General features: G+C 34.9%; 2 protein-coding genes across 4 annotated transcripts in view; one reads left to right on the plus strand and one right to left on the minus strand.

Annotated features, from left to right (window-relative positions):
• LOC136972734 (tissue inhibitor of metalloproteinase-like) overlaps positions 1-3,564 on the plus strand; it is a 49,661-nt gene extending 46,097 nt beyond the window's left edge. For all 3 annotated transcript variants that reach the window (XM_067267342.1, XM_067267343.1, XM_067267341.1), the window contains exons 2-6: positions 899-1,041; positions 1,306-1,388; positions 1,712-1,817; positions 2,185-2,306; positions 3,048-3,564. In XM_067267342.1, coding sequence (XP_067123443.1) covers positions 899-1,041; positions 1,306-1,388; positions 1,712-1,817; positions 2,185-2,306; positions 3,048-3,257 — 664 coding nt within the window. In that variant the 3' untranslated portion in view covers positions 3,258-3,564. The remainder of the gene's footprint in view (positions 1-898; positions 1,042-1,305; positions 1,389-1,711; positions 1,818-2,184; positions 2,307-3,047) is intronic.
• The window catches only part of Syn (synapsin), a 42,273-nt gene that overhangs the window by 14,601 nt on the left and 6,521 nt on the right, over positions 1-21,151 (minus strand). The window contains 5 exon segments of the mRNA XM_067267340.1: positions 5,752-5,841; positions 6,207-6,268; positions 6,271-6,356; positions 7,462-7,553; positions 10,729-10,786. Of these exon segments, the coding sequence (XP_067123441.1) occupies positions 5,752-5,841; positions 6,207-6,268; positions 6,271-6,356; positions 7,462-7,496 (273 nt within the window). The 5' untranslated portion in view covers positions 7,497-7,553; positions 10,729-10,786.

Below are 21,151 nucleotides of genomic sequence, written 5' to 3' on the forward strand. Positions count from 1 at the left end.
GGGCGATTAGTGTTAGGGTCGATAGGAGGTCTCCGCGAGAGGGAGAAAGGCGGGGAACCTCCTCCCTTTCCTCCTTCTCTTTGTTTATTTATTCGTAAAGACTGGCGCTCTCGTCCTTAACATTCCGATGGTTTCCGGGAAACGTGGGACGCCTCCTCTTTCGCTTCTCCAACCCATCGTCGTAGATGGTCGCTTTCCCCGCTTTCCTCTTTACCCCGCGTCGCTTCTCCCGTCGAAAAAAAGCTCTAGTCGTCGGCGGAGAGACGAAGGTCAAAAGGAATTAGAATCGAAGAATTCCGAAGATTTTCCTGACGTGTTTCCGGAAAAGCTCGACAATTTTTACGTCGGAAGGGCGAAGCGCGCCACTTTCGAGACCGTCTTTCGCTGCTTAAATGCCTTGGAAACGACTTCGACCTCTTTTCGACCTCGCGCTAATTACGTCGTCGCCCGTCGAATAAAGTAACGAGCGCCGGCGTCGTCGTCGCTTTGCTTTTTCTTTTGTTTTCTTTTTTCTGTTTTGTTTTGGACGCGAAGGCTTCCGTCCTCGCGCATGCCAGACCAACGCCACGACCCAAGTTTTGGCGTTTCTCAGAGTCTTTCTTCTTAAAATTGAAGAGTTGGAAGGAAGGCGAATTTGTTTGCCATCGGAATTTACCCTTTCGACGGAATTTACGAATAAATCGGATGGATGAGAACGGGAAAAAGTCGCGTTGACCAAGAAGGATCTTTCGATTTTGAATTCTTTGGCCGGGGAAGCGCGTGGGAGAGAGAGAAACCGGAAGTGGCGCTGCTCGGTAACGGCGCGCGGTGGACGCGTACCGGAGTATCGACGTGTGAGTAACGGTAGGAATCGGACAGATTCTGAAGATTCGAGTTTTAATTTTGCTTTCTTTTTCAGTTCCAAAGTTTTGCCACGACAAATGGCTTCTGTCTGTAAGTTTCTGTTCGTGACGGTGGTGGGTCTGATGACGTACGCCGTGGCGGAAAGCTGCCTATGCATGAACTTTCACCCTCAAGAACATTATTGTTCGGCAGACTTCGGTGAGTTTACACCGGGCAGCCCCTCCCCTTCCGTCGCCGTCGGCTGTCCTCCTCGGAAGTTGTCGTTTTTCGTCCGATTTTGCTTCCTTACATCTTCGGAAAGTTAACTCTTTGTCATTTTAGCGAGGGCGTGGCAAAATGACGAAAGGCAGAGGTAAAAAGAGGGGTCTTCCGAGGGGGAAGCGAAGGAAGGACCGGAGTGAGCAGCCTTTCCAACGTGTGGGTAGATATGCCATAACCGAGCTATTTTGTATGGCTTTTTAGTGGCTGCGGTGCGGGTGAGAAGAATGAGGAAGAGCGACGCCGACGTCCACGTCTATCAGATCCGAACGAAAAAAATATTCAAGGTAAATAAGTCTTATCAGCCTAATTTATTTTTACTTTAGCGCGTTAAAAACTCCCACGCATAATTCGAATTTCCCTTTCTTGAGACGGACATTCGTGCGCTCGATTTTTTAAGAGCCTCTAAGCGGAGTTTTAGTCCTGGAAAAAGGAAGACTTTCCGTCCTTAAATCTTTGCGAACTTTTGTCCGGTTCAGACCGGAAGTCGGGTCAAATCGAATTTCCCCGTAACGTGGCCCGGTCACAGGCACAGAAGTAACGGGAAGGTCGTTTCGTCCGACGCGTGATTTACGTCCGAGCCAATAATATAAATCGATGATTGTTTCAGGCCAACGGAAAAGCGGAAGAGGCCCTTTCTCACGGTCTTCTGTGGTCCAATAGCAAAGAGGCTATGTGCGGACTACGTCTCCGTCCAGACAGATACTTGGTGACAGGTAAGAGCCTTTAATCTCGTCGGAATTCTGTTTGTCGTGTCTTTTTGTCTTCACGCTTCTATTATCGTTATTACGAAACCGGATCAAAACCGGGATTTGGCTCCGGTCGTTTCCGGTCGATCTAAAAATAAACCAAAAGCGCGTGGTCGAGTGACGTAACAAACACCGTGTTCGACTTATCCTTACGCGTCGTTCGAAAGATTTCGTAAGAAATGCCGACGTAATAATCTGAAGTGAGTAAGTCGGCCGTCGGCCACTTAAAATACGACGATTACCACTCGACATTCGATTAAAGGAAGAAACGAGTAGCGCGATAACGGAAGTAGCGCGTGTCTGGTCTAAAATGTGGAAATACGTTATTTTCAAGGTCGAATCACGGGAGAGAAGCCCTGGGTTTCCGGCTGTAATTTCGTGCAGAAGTGGTCGACGTTGACCAAGAAGCAGAGGAAAGGCTTTCGCCGTCTCTACCGACAGGGTTGCCACTGCAAGGTGAGTCTCTCACATTACACCGCACTCATAAATAGTGCCGGGAAACTCCAGCCGTAGATAAAAAGGGTCACTGGACAGGTTAGCGATAGTCTTCCGGGTAGCACCGACATCGCCTGCCGCTTCCATTCCCGGCCGGGCCAACCGTAGAGGCGGCATCCGATTCAAACGAAGACGACACGCCGGGTGGGAAGGCGATGGCTCCGTTTCAATCGAGATAAAACGCGAAGGGAGGGCGAGTCTCAGATAAAGGCGAAAGTAACACGGGATCGCTCGATTAAATGGAAATAACTTTTAAAGCTAAAAACAAAAGTTAAAAAAAGGAGACGGAACACGTTCTTCTTCTTAAAGTCTTAATAATTGTTTACATACGGCACCCTATGCTCATTAATAACCCATTCGACCCTCCTACAGGTTAGAACTCCTTTTAAACGTTTCAATTTCACTACAAACGTCAGAACACTGTTTGTTCTCCCCCCTTTTCAGCAAAGTTCTTAAAATAACGTTTAAAAATTAATTAGTTTGTTTCATTAAATAAAAACGGAAGAACGGGAAGAGCAAGAAAGTTCCAAAAGACGTCTAACTTTCTTTCAGACGCGCTTGCGTAATTCGGAAGTAGTTAAAATTAATTAGAATTAATAGTGATGGACACCTTCGACGTCAGAAATTTTGCGCTTGACGACGGTCGGAGACAAATAGTTTTAAAGGAATTCAATTGGTTAATTAACGGAGTGGCGATTGCAGGTGAGGCCGTTGTTCGGCTCTCGACGAGCTACCAAAGGTCGCTACTGCTCCTGGGAGACCGTTTGGACGGACTCGGACTGTCAAGGAAAGCATTCCCTGTGCGTGCCTACCCCCGGCGACGGAGACAGATGCTCCTGGGTGAATAATTCCGCCTATCGACACTGCATGAAACGTTTCCGGAAGGAAAAGGAAGAGAGAAAGCATCCTTAGGACCGGCACCCTCCGGACGAACTACTTTTTGTCCCCTGTATTTGTATATAAGTGTACACGAGCACGCGCCAGCTGGTGAAGTGTACGTAAGTACCAGCACCAACTTTCCGCCCCAAGGCGAAGTTCCGGAGTTTTCGCGCGATTACTGGAGGAAGAGAGACAGAAGAAAAGAAAGTGCCGACGTTTCCGGTACCGAAAAGTACTTACGAATGTCGACAGCAGAAATTGCAGTTCGCAAAACGTGTGTATATGTATATATCATTGCATAAATAAATAATAAATATATGAATATAAATATATATATATATATATATATATATATATATATATAATAAAAAAACTAACAGAAGATCTGTTAGTAAATTTATGTAAACTTTGTACAAACGATCAGCCGACGTCGACTCTCTCCTTTCAAAAACAATGTATTTATGAAACATAATTATTATAAATTTCGACGAAAGAGAGAGAGACACACAGACATAAATTTATGTATTATTTTAAAGGGGCACTTCGTTGTCGTGCGTATTTTATAGTTATTCGATACTTTTCCGATGTATAGAATTTGAAATATTCATGTAAATAAAACTTTCCTTAATGACTTTTTATATTTTTTAAAGAAAGAGTTTCATTTATATTCATACAAGTTCGTCGTGACACGTCGCTTTTACCGTATCGCGGGTGGCGTTATATTTCAAGCCCAAGCCAATCCCCCGACTTTCCGGACGGACTCGGTCCCTGGAATGAATTTTTCCATCGACAAAAGCACGCAAATTCCCAGAAGTCGTTGGTAAACTAAAGGATCTCCCCATCTCTAGGACGAAAACCAAACGACAAGGGCAAAATCCCAGTGTATTTTTCTTAACGCCAAAACGTGTTCAATCGATAAATACGCATTCGAATGTACTCGTTTTTCTTCGTCTTTTGCTTATATTTAAGAAGGAACACTTCGGTAAATTCCCACCGACGTTTGCTACAAAGAAAGCCGACGTTTGGATTCGCAGCTGTGTTTTTTCCTCACCACGCGTTATTACGCAACGATTACAAAATTGCGTAAATGCCGGATACGTATAAGATTACCCATTCGTTTCCAAGTTTTGTTAATTAGGGATGCTTCGGAAGGCAAAGAAGATTGGAGTAAACGACTGGGAAATTTAATTTGGAAACAAATAATTTCGTATACAAAAAATGCCAGAACCGGTTAGGCAGAAGGAGCGTTCTAGAAGGGGTGGTCGCCCGGTAGAATAATTTCTCGGCCTAAGTCGAGCACCTTTCGTCTTCCGACGGGAAAGGTAGCGGAGGCATTTTCCTTTTAGTTCGTCACACCCGGAGAACTGAACTTTCACCTTTCTTCCTCCGAACCAAAACCTAACTCCCATTCTGGTTCAATAAATAAATAAAAACCATCTGAGATGAAGGTCGTTCCCCACCGGAGACTCACCCCGAGTTTTACTATAGTCGTCCGTCGGTTTTGAAATAACGTCAACAGACCGAATTTGGGAGAGTGAGGTCATCTCGGCTGTAGTCTTGAGATACAATTTTCCCCTTTCTTTTCGAAACGATAGTCTAACCGGAAGTTACGTAAACGTCTTGTAGTACAAAGCAGAATTACGAAACGCTCGCAACACTCGAGCACATTCGTTCGTTGGTTTCCCGGTCGAAGGACTTTTCGAAAATCCGAAACCACCTTTGTCGCTTCCGTCCGTCCTCTAGGAACAATTAAAGGTCTGTCCGATTAAAGTAATAAAGGTAGAAAAACGGCAGGTCGCTCCGCCGCTAATTGGAATAATAAACAGGCGGTAGGAGAAAAAAAATGGCGGTCGAGCACTTAATGTTACCTTAAGTCGGGAAACCCGATACGTAACCGAGGAAGTTTACACTCGAAGTTTCTGGTAATATCGTCGAGAATAAGGAGGTTTATTAGCGGGATGACGAAACCAGCCGTGTTTCGAAACACTACTCGATTCATTATTCGGTTCTTTCCAGATAAGGCGCTATATTTACATCGACCTGCAGGACCTCCTCTCCATCTTAAACCTAAGCTCCGGTCTCTCCGACGACGCATTCCTCTTCGCCCCCGGATATTGTCACGTGACGTCATCTATCGCTAAGCGGACTATTCTTCCGTCGTTTTCGCTATAAACACGGCTGGCATTTGTAACTAGCATCGATGTCGACCAAAATTGCGAATTGTTGCTTTTTTAAATAGGAAGTTACGTAACGAACAACGTCATTCTTTCTATTACCCTCAATACATAGCGTGTCAGAAGGCGCTTATTTCAAAATCATCACTTTTGTAGGATGCGGAGTTAACCACATCTAAAACTCGTCTACGACAAATTTTCTGCCTGGCAATTACGTAACATTAGAATAACAACCACGGTCACCGTTTCACTAACTTACGTCCTATTAGTAACTCATTACAAATGAAAATTTCCACCTCTTGCCTTCCCACCCCTCGGATTAGCCGTGGGCGGGAATAAAAGGATTTTCTTACCATTTCTTTGTGATTGGGATAAAAAGCTTGCTCTATTAACGGGAAATTCTCTCGACCCAATCTCCGCTGTATTTGCAACAGATGAGAAAACTGCAAAAGAAATATCTATTTTTAATAAAATTTTCCCGAAATATTTTAAAACAAACATCGAATCGTTATATCGAGACTCTTTCTGTGCCGATAAAGTCGCGTCGTTACTTACGATTGTGCCGAAGCTCCTGGAACAAATAGTGTGCGAATAGATCTTATACCGTTTGGCCAGGTGAAGAACAGCTCTTTCTACTTTTAACAGATAAAATTGGGTTTTATACTGGCAAAATTACATAAGAAGCCAATGGTGTCTTAGTTTGCTGCGCACTTTTAGCGTTGGTTATTAACTCCCGATAAACTTGTAACGATGATCACGATTATCGATACAGGAAGAGTGTCGGAGAGCAAATTTCAAAAATTCTTACCACCCAAGGCTTGTCCTGAAAGTTGTAGAGGCTGTGAACGGTGTTTACGCTGGGAACTCCCCGTATTTAAATCCCAGAAGTAAAGGCCTGTAGTCTTCGTTTGCGTCCCTGACGTGTTGTCTAATCAGTAGAAAATCCGGCCGAAACGATCTGAAACGCAATCGTCACCATTAATTACTCCGAACTTTGGCTTTCTGTTTGAAAAAGCTTCTTCCTTATTATTCCTACCGGCCTAATTACGTGATAAAGATCTGTTTACGTCCTTCTCCAAGACACGCGCAAAACAAGACAACTTTAAAGAGCAAAGGGGTTGTTTTGGCTTTCCCTCTGTTCTTTTCTCGTCATCTCCGCGTCCCGAAGACTAATGGGCGTCTAGAAAATACTGAACGAATGCTTTAAATATAGGCCAAGAGAGCGGTCGTTTATGGGACGATCTTACCCGCCGACATATACGACAGTTCCAGCAGGTTATACAAATTACGTTTTAGTAATTCTCTTAATTCATGTAAAAAATCAGATTTCTTCCGCCCGTCGTTAAAGTCTCCAAATCACAAAATGAATTAATCCAGCTTATTATCGTCAAATTTTAGGCAGGAGCGCGTCCTTTATTTTTCCTCTTTATAAAGACCTTTCCAAGAAATATAGCCTAAGCTGGAAGATGACTTACAAACGAAACTCGATGCCAGGTGCCAGAGTAGGAAGAGGAGTTTGGCCCGTTTTGAAGGAAACCGACTCATCTAACATTCCCACGAAAAATCTACCGCCGAGGAATCCCAGGGTTTAGATTTGTCATCGGATCCTTCCGCATAATTTTCGACCCCGTTCATATTATTTGATAGCCTACAAAGGCCTATTTAGATAGAGAAAGTAAAATTTGGCAGAAAAGATGAAGACCACGGCGGAAAACGAGAACCGGTGGGAATAATTGCAACACTCTCGAAAGTAGATTAATTACTTGTATGTGGTTAAGTAGGTCGATTTTACCTTAACCGTCATCGATTGTTACGTCACATTCGACCGAATAAAGATTTGTTCTTTATTTTACGATCAGATTTCGCTTTAAAACGGCAAATTCTTCTATGATAATCCGAATAACGCCCGATCCAAGATATGCCACTGGCAGAACATCGAAACTTTCTAGAAATATTCGCGACGAAGGCTTGGAAAAGTCGTAAGAATCAACCGGAAGTTATAAACGGAAAACGCGAGCCGTGGCGGAAGAAGAGTTAAAATGGTGGCCGGGGAGCGATTTTACCTGACGACTTTGGTTCCGTTCCGATAGACGACCATGCTGACGGTGGTACCGCTCTCGCAGTGGGTGGCCAAACTGATGTCCTTGAATTCTGCCTAACGCAATAAGAATTAGTATAAATTTTCACAAAAAAGACGTAATTAAATATAAATTTCTAATAAAAATCGTCGAAAGTAATATTCTTCCTTATCGATATCGGAAAAAAATATATAAGTAGAAAAAAGTAAATCCTCGAGAAAAATAGAATAAATGGTGAGCGATTTGTTCGGAGGTCGCGCATCAGAATACATTTAATGACAGTTTGGCACGCTTTCCTTTAAACTGTCAGAAGATTACGGCACTCGAATAAAGATCGATCCCTTTTCCTTTTTAGCTACACGAAAACTGTGTTAATTTATGAAGGCCAAATAATTAAATAATTGAAAATTCGGAACGTGGTTAATTATTTCGTCCTATTTCGTTACGCTAAACCAAAAATCAAGATAATTACGAATGACGTAATGATGACGAAAACTTTCGTTCGGATCAAACCGATATATTTAACCCGGTGTACCGAAGCTATAACAACAGACTAACACTTTCATTTCCTTTCATAGTAAAAACGCATATTAAAGGTCGATATCTGTTAGTTATTTTTCCTTTCTTCTGTAACTAATTACAATCTATTTACCGCGTGTTGCCGATAAAAAGAAAAAAATTATAGGCTTGTATATTTAAAAATAAATACATAAAATGTAGATAAAATCTGACACAAAAGGAAAATATGAATTTAAAAACTGGGATCGGTTTACTGCGTATAATTTTTTATGTGTATTTTAGGTAAAGATTATTTAAAGAGGATAAATTTCTATTTTAAATACAGCCTAAATCTCCAAAATATCATATCGACGACGTATTATTAATTAAAATTCAGTAATTTTATACGAAAATCGGACGAGAATTCGCGCATCATTTTTTGTAGGAAAGGGAATAAATAGGGTTTTTTTTAAAATCTCAAATCGTAGAATGCATTTTGGATTTTTTTACGAAGTGTGAATAGAGTGGAGCCTCGAGAATTGAGCTTTAAAGCTTATATTTAATGTTAATAAAGATAGAAGAAAAGAATTCTCCAAAAAATAAGAAAAAAGAATTAAAAGAATAAGAAAAGATGTGACGCGGATATCGCTCTACCTACCCTCTTTGTTTTAGTCGCAGTATGGAGGGTTTTATACGATACCTGTCTCTGATTTACGACTTTTGTTTGTACCAATTTTTTTGTCTTTGTTAACATGATCTTTTTCGATTTTGTCATTTAAGGCAATCCTGGTGTATCTGAAATAAACTCAATAAATAAGTGAAAGATAAATTAAGATGGTTCAGACTTATGGAAAATTAAAGGAAAGCGATCGAGTGTAAAAGCTATTGAACGGTCCAACCAGGGAAAGATAAAAAAAAATAATAAATCAAATAATGAGGAAAGGTAAAGGCAAGGAAAGAATTGCGAATAACTTTTTGATGCAAACGTCGGAGAGATTTTTTGTCCACCTTCTACAGGGAAAGATGTCCAGTCACGATGTAAACACAGAACATTGCTTACAAAACACTTACGATTTTTAAAAACTCTAAAACGATAGATTCATATCTTCGTTCGAATATTGCCTAACATTTAATTATTAACTTTGCTCGAAGGTAGATCGACTCCCCAAAACAATTCTTCACTATCTACAGTGCGTAAATACTATCAATTGTTCTCTGCCTACGCGAAACTTCGAAAATGTCTGAGTAATCCAAGTGTTATTTTACTTGTAGTCGGTATTTTTCCATCATTGGTAAATACTAAATACTGTATTTAAATGTAATTTCAATTGTTATCATTCTGTGATATTTACTTTATTTATTAATTAAATCCGTTTTTAAATATTCATGATCACTCTATAATAATTTGTAATAAATGAAAGTTGTTTTCTCGATATTAAGGTCTATCTATAATCTTTAGGTGTGCACAAACGAGTCTCGGGATTAAATAGGCCTATATTATTTACAAAATATCCAACATAGAACAAATAGGAGTGTAATTTTTAAAATAAACGTCTACGAACTACATTGATATCCAGTGTTTTCATTTAAAAAAAAAAAAAAAATACAAAGCTTTTGAATTGAAATTCTTTTTAAAAATAAGATTAACGACGAATGACGTTCTAAAAAGTTACTGCTACTCTAAAATCAACTAATATTTAGAAAAAAGTCAACTGGTTTTTTAGTTATTCAATGAGAAATTCTCTATTTTCTTCCGGTAAGTTTCTGTAGAATATATATATATGTATTCCAATATCCAATGCATGTACAAATTTAAATTCCTTTCCAGTCACGATATTACGAAATTCCATAAGTTATAACATAATGAATATTTTCGGGACAAGGCTACCGTATATTTTATTCATCATTTCACTTCTCCATTATCCAAATTCTTCTCGGGTATTAAACCGCTATTGGATAGACTGGTAACGTTCGCCAATTTATATAATCCGCGCTAACCAGTTCCAATATATTCTTCAAGACGAGAAATTTCCAACACAATCTGTCTCCCGGCATTACTTTCTATTATCGTTCTTTCCGCATTTCTGGAAACCACCCTCTGGCATCTTCGTGTTTTTCCAAATATTATTTGTGTTTTGGTAGAGGGTGTGAACCCGCATCGAATAACACGAGTTTACTTTACGTTCGACTAAATATTGAATAACCTCACGCTGTATATAACCCGCATTACGATCGATACACAAATAAATTACTTAATAAATATGTATTAAGTAAGCTGTATGTTAATATTTGTCTGTATCTAAAGAGGACGGAGACTAACACACGAAATTTTAATACGAAAACATCTTTAAAACTTGGTACGTATTTCGAGGTGGACCGCAGGGATTTTTTTAAAGGGGGGACTAAATATTGGGTACTTTTAACACCGGTAGAGACAGTGTTTCGCACGGAAATCGCCCAGACTTATTAATGAATTAAGTTAAACGATAAAATCCGAAGTGAATGTAAACTTTGGCTCCGACTAGTACCGAGCCTATTTTATATTTGACGGCAAAGTTATCGTTAATCTCCGTAATGAAACCGTTCAGAAACGAAGACAGCCGGGTGGCGCCTCCTGTCGAGTGAGATTAGAATGACGTTTACGTCCGGTCTGACTCTTCTTTCACGCGCTTCTTGGTATACTTAAAAGACGAGATTAGTTGGTAGTTCGAGCGTTAAAATCGATAAATTGGCATTTAGGTAATATTTACTAACCTGTTCCACTCGAATGTCCCAATCGCCATGAATGCGCTGACCTTTGAAGTATTTCGACCTGAGAAAACAATTAAAAGTATTAGAAAGATCTGACTTTTAATTAATTTTTACAAAACGTAATTGCTCCAACGCCCATAAATATATTTAGAATTTTAATTATGAAATTAACTTAACTAAATGAAATCGGTTTACGTGAAAGATCTCAGTAAAATTAATATATTAAAAAAACGTAAAAATTATTTCTATAAAATGCTTTTAATAAAATCCCATTTTTTAATATATATATATTTTAGATACAAAATAATTAATAAAATTTTGCATAGACAACACGATTGGCTCTATTTATTCCATGTTAATTATAAAGGAAAGACTGGAAATTTTCTCTAGAGATTCCCGACCGAAAGTACTAGTCTGTCGTGTAAAATACAGCTTAAATTTAAATCGAAGTAATCGAAATAGCTGAAAAGTACAAAAAGAAACAACTAATGTACAATTGGAATGCGGATTCCTTTCTTTAACACGTTCTTCTGCAAATTCAAATTTAGGTATAAATATCAAAGAAAGTGGAGTTTGCTACATGCATTCCGGACGAGGGTACAGTACATTTTTATTGGCAACGACCTTTATTTGAATTGTTATTCATAAGATTAGATTTTCAAAAGTTATCGGACGCCAGCGGGATTCAGTGTCACATCTGTTCCCGCCATATGCATATGTACTGTACTGTACAATAACAATTGATGCGTCATCACCGGAGATTTCTAAGAAAAGATGACCGATACAATTCGTTACTAACGCCTCTATCTTAACTTAATCAACTTACAAAGAAAATTAGTAAAACAAAAATATAAACGGGTCCACGAAATACGTAAAAATGTTCTAGAATATATGCTGTAATAATTGTTCGTGTACTAAAATTTATGTAAGTTATATAAACATGTACAACTAATATATATTTACGTACTTTATAAATAGACACCGTTAATCGATTTAATTATCGATAATCGATCAATGTTTGATGTTAACTTTGTGAATGAATCGTCGAAATAATTTATTTCTATCGATTCAGTCTAGAATAATTACGAGAAATTTTATTTTCATTTATACAAAATTTTCGATTTCACTACATAAACTTTTTTTTTTCTCTTTTACTTTTATAAATATATTTTCATTGGAAATAAGAAAAGTGAAAAATTTCCGGTTTAATTTTCGTGGTGTTAGCTACAGAATCGCCGTCATTGAAATCAAATAGTTTCAATGTTTATTAAAATGCCTTCTAAAATACTCAAAATAGCGTATACTGTAAGACATAAGTAAATTAAATATAAAGAATTATAAAGACTAGTATAATCTTTGAATAACAGAAACACAATATTTTGTATTTATTGATATTATTGCGACGTCTATGAAGAAGGCATAAAAATTAACATAGAAGATCTCGGCTAATAGATATTTTCGAAATTTCAACTGTAATTATTGATTAAGCAACTCCTAACTTTTCAATAAGAGTTCAATAATTCTGCACTTTCGACCGTTTCCAGTACAGCGTTAAAAAGACTTAAACAAACTTAATAATTAAAATAATATAAAAAGAAATCATTATTTAATTCTCGGTCGCAATTTCAAAAAGCTTAATTATTCTTAAGCACAAAATAAGTGCGTGATCTTAGAGTGATGGGAAACCGCAGTCCACCACCAAGTCACTTTTATTCGTTTATTCGATTTTCTACAAATGAAGGAAAATAATGGAAAATATTAAAATCAGCAAACATATAATTCACCTTTCTTCTATTATTAATGTCTCAAAAATCGTGCCAACTTTTAATTTAAAAATATTTACATTAATCTTTTTAACGTTCAAGTTTTTTCCCAAATTAGTTTTTTACAAATAAATAGAAAAAAAAACACAACTGTATAGCTTCTAAAAGAAGCAAACGTGTGGGAATTATCCGAATATAAAATTACTCGCGATTATCGAGAGAACTATTCGTGAGAATTTCATCGCTTTTTCAATAATTCAAGCTATGTTTACGCGTCTTATTGATCATGAAAATTTGATATCGGTTTATCTATATTTCATTATTCTCTTTCACATATATTTCCACGTAGTTAAATGTAAACTGTACAACCTCTACATTGCTATAAACACATTTATTCTTCAAGTATTTCTTCGATCGATAATTTCTATTATTTGCCTTTATGTTGCGAACAAATATTATTTAAATAATTTTACAATTTCGACGAAATTCGATGGCGAATTAATATCGTCTCATCGATTATGGCAATCGATAGTAATGGAATTGGAGTAAAAAATCGATGATATAACAATAACAACAATAACAATATATGACGTCTTAAGCAAATATTCGTGTGTTTGTCATCGATTCGATAGGACGATTTTGTTTTCTGCCTGCCATTTCGTGTTTTACTTTACTAAACAAACAGAATAGAGATTTCCTGTGAAATATAAAGAAAATCAATGTTTGCTGTTTTATTTACAAAATTTTATTTTAAATAAGTGAGCTAAAACAGATAATTTATAAATAGAAATTATATATTATGTTATGGTAATATAATTATTTTTATATAGACTAAGTTATCAGATTCAATTAAAATTATCTTTAAATCCAAATTAAAAAATATAATGTACACGTTCGTCTTTCGGACACTCTCTTTCTTTCACGATACAGTACTTTGATATCTTTAACCGTCTTTTCGTACATCAAATTCGCATTTTATTTTAAGTAATTTTTTGTGCCTTGTAGTATATTCATTATAAAAACAAACTTTTCTGCCTTAATAATAGATTTTGTAGTTTTTATTATATAAATCTCTATTACTCAACTTTCGGTCATTTCTAGGCAGGAAATCGTCCGAAAATCGAAGACTACCTGTATATACACATATACATTAGTATCAAAGCGCAGTAGCCATCTTACATTGACTGGATAAATATAGAATAATCCGGAACGAAGTAGCGAAATCCTAAATAATTTCTGATTTCGGGTTTCTGATCAGCTGGCAGCGGACAATCTTAAATTTGCCCAAAGGCTGGTAAATGAGCCTTCTACAAACTGTTTTATTACTCGCGAATTAACTGTAATTGGTTCAGAAAATTTCACTCAATAAATCTTTGGTGATTGTGTATACGAAACATTTTCTATCTTTGAAGTTTATTCGCATTTTAATTTTAAAGGAATTCGCGATATTTATGTTTGATCACCAAGATAATACATTAATACAGAACTGAAAAGGACTGAGACCTTTCGAGTTTTCACTACTTTGTACTGGGAAATTCTAGGATCTTAACGTAAAAACACAGCCTATGTTTCAGTGATAAGTTATAACTTAAATGTTTTCTTTATATGTTAATTTTATAAAGGCCTAACAATAAAAAATACAATAATATACAGTATCTTCAAAATAGATTTGTAAATAATTCTCTTTATTAAATATCCACTGAACATTTAATATTAGCTATAGAAGTGCTTTAATTAAAAAATTAAATTATTATTTCGACATTATGAACTATTTAAAAAATAATCGAAATATTTAAATAATAAATTTTAGTTTAGGTAAGTATTAAATTTTTAAATCAGAAGAGATATAAAATTAAAATTAGTCGATGTTTCAGCTCTATTAAAGAAAATGAAAAACCGAAGATAATTTATTTGAAATTTGATTAACTGCGTTAATTGGAGACAATACATTTTCCATAATGGAACCAATTAAACAGAAACATCCTCGACAGTCTCCATCCGTCCGTTCTCTCGTCCGATGCCGCTTGGCTATTGGTAGCTGATGTACAGATAATTGATAGAGTGAATGACCGGTTCGATATTAATTTCCTATTTTTATTTTTTCTTTTCTGCAAGGCTGATTGTAACCTCTTTGATCTCCAACAGATGGCGGTAAAAATTTTAATGCTTTTTCTATTGAGAAAAATATTCTTCCGAAAATCCTGGAAAACGGAAGCAGATAGAACTAAACACTTTTCCGCGTTAGAACCTTATTTACTATTAACTTATGGTTCGGAACTATGAAAATCGAATTGGTTAATTTTCTACGAATTTTAAAATCGTAGAAAATTTGAAGAAAATTAACTAATTTGATCTTCAAAATTCTGAACCATAAGTAGTTAATAGTAAATAAGGTTCTAACGCGGAAAAGTGTTTATTTCTATCTGCTTCCGTTTTCCAGGATTTTCGGAAGAATATTTTTCTCAATAGAAAAAGCATTAAAATTTTTACCGTCATTTGTTGAAGGTCGCGTGCATAACCAAATAAGGCTTAATAAAAATAAAAAAATCTTTCTTCCATATTTTTAATAGTTTCTCTGTTTTTGGTTTGCACTATATATCAAATTGTGCTTTTGTTATTTATGAGTTCATTCAAAATTTAAATTCTGTTATTTTAAATAAATTCTTCTGTTTACAAATTATACAATAAATAAATAAATCCTTCAATTTTATTAAATTGAAAAAATAAAATATAAAATTTTTTCTTTTCTTTTGATTGATCGGAATCTAAAAATGCACATACTTTTTATCAACTTAACCACAGACCAGCGAACACAAAGAGAAATTTTATCCCACATTTTTTATTCAATCTTTCATATCCATTTTTGTACAACAAATGCATTTAGACACATTGTCTCTTCAGGGTACATTGCATATAACAACCTCATTCTAGGACTACCAATTTATACTTATTACTCATAACTACATATACTGTAAAAGAATGTGCTGTACATCACAGCGGAGAGACAAGAATACTAGCCATGGAAAGAACGAGTCTATACTCTCAAAACTCAAACTGGCATATTCATTCATACTATTTATACTTATATTCTTTTGATATTCTGTATAATATGTATAGTAGGGAATCAATTATCCGAAATAGTTAAGGCAGAACAATTTCGGATAAAACTTGATAGTGAAAACAATAAAAAGATAAATATCCTAAATAAAGTGTCAACGCTGTTCCTTTTTTTATGCATCAAATGCTTCACTGTGCCTAAGCACAGTGAAACATTAGAAGTCTGTGACATTAAACATGCTTTTCCATTTGCACTGTAATAAATAAAACTTAACACTAGTGTTGATAGAGATGGCTCGATAGCGGGGCCTACAGAACACCAGGGCAATCGTTAATGCATAAAAACTTTGTAATTTCTGGTAGTAGTACAGTACTCTGTGAAGTCGATTTTGGTTAATTGATTGATTTTTCGGATTATGATATAAAATTCGGATAATTGATTTTAGGATTTTAGGATAATAAACGCTAAATAACGCTCTACTACACTACAATTCAAATGATATAAATAAACTTATATATATATCTGTGTGTGTGTGTGTGTGTGCGCGCGCACATGTACAGTAATATGAATATGAATTATGGTGCTGTATTTACATTTACAATTTAAATAAATAGATCGAATGCGAGCATTGAACAAAATCTAACAATAAACCATCGTGTTTATAAAGCTTTCTCGGCGACTTTCGATGAGTTTTGGATTGTCGCGTAGCAGTTTATTTTTTAAATTGAGTAATTAGATGTCTAAACAATATAAACCAGGAAATATTCTAAAAATGTAACTTAAATTATGAGTTTCCTATTGGCTATCTCGTATATAAACCGTTGAATATAAATCGGTCAAAATGTCAATAAAAACCACTTTTATATAACCGATAGAATCCACATTCGTTACAGCCTGTCCTAGTCGAAACGAAGATTCCAAAAATAATGTGCAGCTATAATGTAACGATTCCAAGAACTATAAATAATTTTATTTCCTATTTACAAATAATAAAATTGCTTGTTAAAATGTTATAAGATTGTGTATAATCATTTGTTGCTATGCCGAAAGTATTTACTAGATTTAATACTCTGTCGTAGACTTCATAACATCGATAAATTCGACGAGTGAATTACGGTACACGTACTGTACGTAAGCCTGTTTAAGAAAATTTCAAAATTACAATTAAAAGTAAATTTTAAAAATACTGAATTTAAATTTATCAGATTACAGAAAGTTCTCTATAATGTAAACACAATAAATGATGTAAATTATGAAGAACGATATATTTGTTTTGTATAAAATAGAAACATTGTAAAAATTAAATAAATAAAATCTCTATTTAACCGATATAATAAAAATATTAACGTGTATGAATATAAAAGACATACCATCGCGATTGAAGAAGTCGACAATAAATTTATGATCAACAAATTTGATAATAACTGCCATTGCTTATAAAAAGTGCAGAGTTTCGGTCCTAGATCATTCTAGATGGGATTTCAATGAGTATTTATATCTCTTCTTAGAACATCTTTCAATGTTCTAAGGAGATATATAACTGTCGGGATCGGATATTATATCGCTAAAGACGGCTGGTCATTTCATTCCTAGAATATTTTCACTTTCAACATGTTCGCTGCACATTCTCTATATGCTTTCGCATTATCAACCACTAAAATAAAGTCGAAACAGTCTACACCTTCATAAAACTTATACATAATACAGAATCTTCAGAACAGGGAAGAATTTAGTTTTGGAGACGTACAGATCAACATATGCATTAAATAGTTCTTTCCCAAAATCATAAAATGCTATCTTTAAAACCTATCTTCTCTAGTGTTAGAGTGGTATAAAGTTCTTTTAGTATCGAAACATGCCAAGAATATTTCTAAACATTCGAACTAGACTCATCAGTAAGAAAATTCTTGATGGCTTATTGCGAGTATGGCCGGCGCTGACCACGGGAGCGCCCGGGGCAAAATAATATCTTGGTATCTCTTAAAACAGAAAACGATTATGGTGTAATAATAAGCATATCAAATATAAAGTAAGATTACTTTCTGACCATGGATATCTCGAATCTGGACCATGGAATCCTCAAATGATTTTGCACTGACTACGAGACATACACTAACTCTCGAATCTGTAAAATTTAGAAATAATACTGATAATACTCGTTATATCAAACTTAGTTTGAATCCGACATATCACCATCCTACCGATTGCTCTCAACTGCATCGAAAAAATGAAATAATTTCTTTGAAATAATTATTTTCAATGTTTACAATCAAAATGCTGAAAAAGAAAAACGTAAAATCTATTAAGAAATCTTGAAAAAAATTTAATACAGTATTTTCTCTTATTTGTGCATGTATCAATATGTAGTGTGTGGATATGAGTATGTGAATGTGTAGGTGTATATATATATATATATATATATATATATATACTTACACATATAAATGTTAATAGATTTTTACGTTTAATTTTAAACTCTAATAGATATTTAATGTATTAATCATCGCATTGTATAGGGTAAAACCGAGTAAGAAGCCTATAGTTTTTATCAACGCATATAAATAGCTTAACTGTAGATTCCAGAAAAAATAAATACAAAATGCCAAGTGTTATCTTTTAACAAAAGTGAACAGGGTTAAAAAAAATTCAACATAGCGATAGAAACTAGATACATCATTCAAACAATACGCATCACACCTTTAAGTATCTATATCGATACTTGAAGGTGAGATGCATATTTTATTTAACATTTAATTTCATAAACGTTTTGCGCTGTTTGTACTTTCCACACTCATTACAATCTGTAATATACATTGTACAGTACATGTTTAATGCATCCATTTTTTTGTTTTGCACATAGCACATCGAATTCAACCAGCTTTATTTTTTACATTTTTGAAATTAATTATGTAATATACAATGTTTTTTTTTTGGTACCTAACATTGAATTTGACTCAAAAGTTCGCTTTGCTGAATTATTATCTATAAGTCTTCTACAAAGTGTACACTATACTGAATGTTAAATTCTTTGCTTGCTTAATAGTAATTCGGTCGATTATTGTGAGCCTACTGTAACCTCTTGCTTCAGCTTCAAAAACCAAGTCTTGTTTAGCCCATTTCCCCCTATTAGCACCGATTTTCCTTCTTTTATATTCAGTAGGCATCTAATATCAATAAATTTATTGAGCTCATAATAAAATTTCATAAAAATACGCATCTCGCCCTTAAATCCACTAGGCATACAGGAGAGATGCCCGGTTCTATATTATAGATTAAAATTATTAGGGGAGCCTCCGCGTTCAGCTCCGGCATAACCTATTAACTATCCTTTCACATGACAAAAATATCACATAAATATATTCGAATTTCAGAATTTTTCATATAAATGCAAATATCGCAAAATCTTTATAAGGCGACGACAAACAAAAAACTAATTTTGAACGAAAAAATCAACAAAACAACCATTCAGAAATAATAAAACACCAGAACGTTAAGCACAGTCACCATTAAAGTGATTAGTGACGTGCTCTACTGAGTATTATTTGAATAAACAATTTCTAGAAGTCTCTCCGGACAAAGCATCTCACCAGCTTTCACCCTATATCTTTTCTGTTTCGTATTAATAAAAAATATTCTATTCTTTCTTTCTTAAACTTTACACAAAACTAAATATGTCGCCTATATCTTCGAAAGAAACAAAAATGAATCATAATTATCTCAAAGGGAATACAATAATTAATGCATGATCTACGTCCAGTAAGCTATGTTGATGATAAAAATCTGAATTCGATTAATGCAAATTCCGTAAAATTACTGATTCCCTAAGAGTATTATCTTTTCGAAACATATGATACAATGTCTTCGGATGAAGATACGATTTTGTTTTTAATCTGTTTTAATCTTCGCTTTTATCCCAAGATAAGAACGCGTTGCTTTTATCAAACGTAAGTTAAAATACACTGTACTTTAATAAAAAGAAATCTTAAACGAATATCATACACTGTATAAAGTTATGCAAATAACTAAGGCGTATCTTTTTAACAAACTTTAAGAAAAATATAGGAACAGTAGCTAAAAACAAATAGAACATAAATTAAATAAAGATTAAATTATTATGATAAGATATTTTATTATTTTTCATTAATAAATACAAATTTATTGTTTCATTATAATACAATTTTTGATATTTAATAGCTAAAAATATTTAGAAGCGTAAATTTATTTCTAGAATTATTTCTACTAATTTCATTATATTTTTAGCATTACAACAATATTCTACTAGAAATGATATAATATCGTAATATATAATTGGTTTCAGTTGCCATATTGGTTTTTTCAAATACCAACAGCTCTGCCTCTGATCAGTATTGGGCGCCAAACACCCAACTATCCTTATAGTACTAAATATTATTTAAACAATTTAATAAATACTAGGCAAGAAATGCAAAACAATTCGGAATAAATTAATATCAACAAATATCTTTTAAAGTATTTAGATGGCGCTTAAATTAATCGACCGAAGGGACTCTGTAATGTTGTGAGTCAAACATTCACACCTGATAAAATATTCGATTTTTATGGTAACTTGGCAGATGTATTCCATTTTATCAGTAAGAAGTTTGCTTTTACTCGAACATTTCTTGTCAGTGAGTGAGAACAATCTGGCTTAATAACATATATTAAATATAACAAAAGCCAAATCAATTTTCTGGGAGTTGTTATAATAATTATCGATGCAATTATATTTTGAAAGACATGTGGAATCACTCCGATGAAACAGAAAATATTTCTTTTTTATGTTTACAGCATTAACTATCTATCTGGTTACTTTCTAAGTAAATGATATTTATTATATTTAATAATAATGTGAAAACCTAAAAAATATTATCGAATAAAACTACAGAATGCATTACATCTAATCACTTGCGTCGTTATTACAATCAGGGCGCGCCTACTCGAGACGCAATGGGGGTAATGCATTGGGGCGTCAACTGGTCGCGACGCCTTTCCATCAAGATATTTGCAATTCTATGTTGTTGCAGTCGAGTTGACCATTCGGTTAGGAACTTCTCTTTGGTCAAAGGAAAACGAGTGCAGTTGAAGCTGGAGATATCAAAGTGAACCTTTTATATGAAGTCTTTCTGATCTTTCTAATGCGTGATCGCCAGAGTACATATCAATGGCGATCGATAATAACATCAAGGCAGGAGTTCTAAGACATATGAGCACTGCTACGTTAATTACTATCCTGACCAAAAAGAAATTAACAAGAATTGTAAGAAAACATTTGTTAAAGTTATATTTTCTTACAGGAAAAATAAATATTGCGTTCAATTAAGCCAACGAATCGACAAAAATGAGATTTATGATTGATCATCAAGATACTAAGGTGGATTTTTAAAACTCTTTTCCGCCCTGTGTCTACGAAAAGATCTTTTATAAAAGACCTGCGGCAGGTTCAGCCGAATCCGTGAATTTTGCATTCTTGGAGTGAATTATTTTCAGTCAAATCATTCTGGGGTTCATGGATAGAAATCTATCACCTAGTCCTCTTTTCTTATTGATGAGAATGTTACATTTGATCGTACTTAAAAGTTACTTGACA

Source organism: Centruroides vittatus, unplaced genomic scaffold (genome assembly GCF_030686945.1).
Source record: "Centruroides vittatus isolate TY-2023 unplaced genomic scaffold, ASM3068694v2 contig_301, whole genome shotgun sequence".
Taxonomy (NCBI): domain Eukaryota; kingdom Metazoa; phylum Arthropoda; class Arachnida; order Scorpiones; family Buthidae; genus Centruroides; species Centruroides vittatus.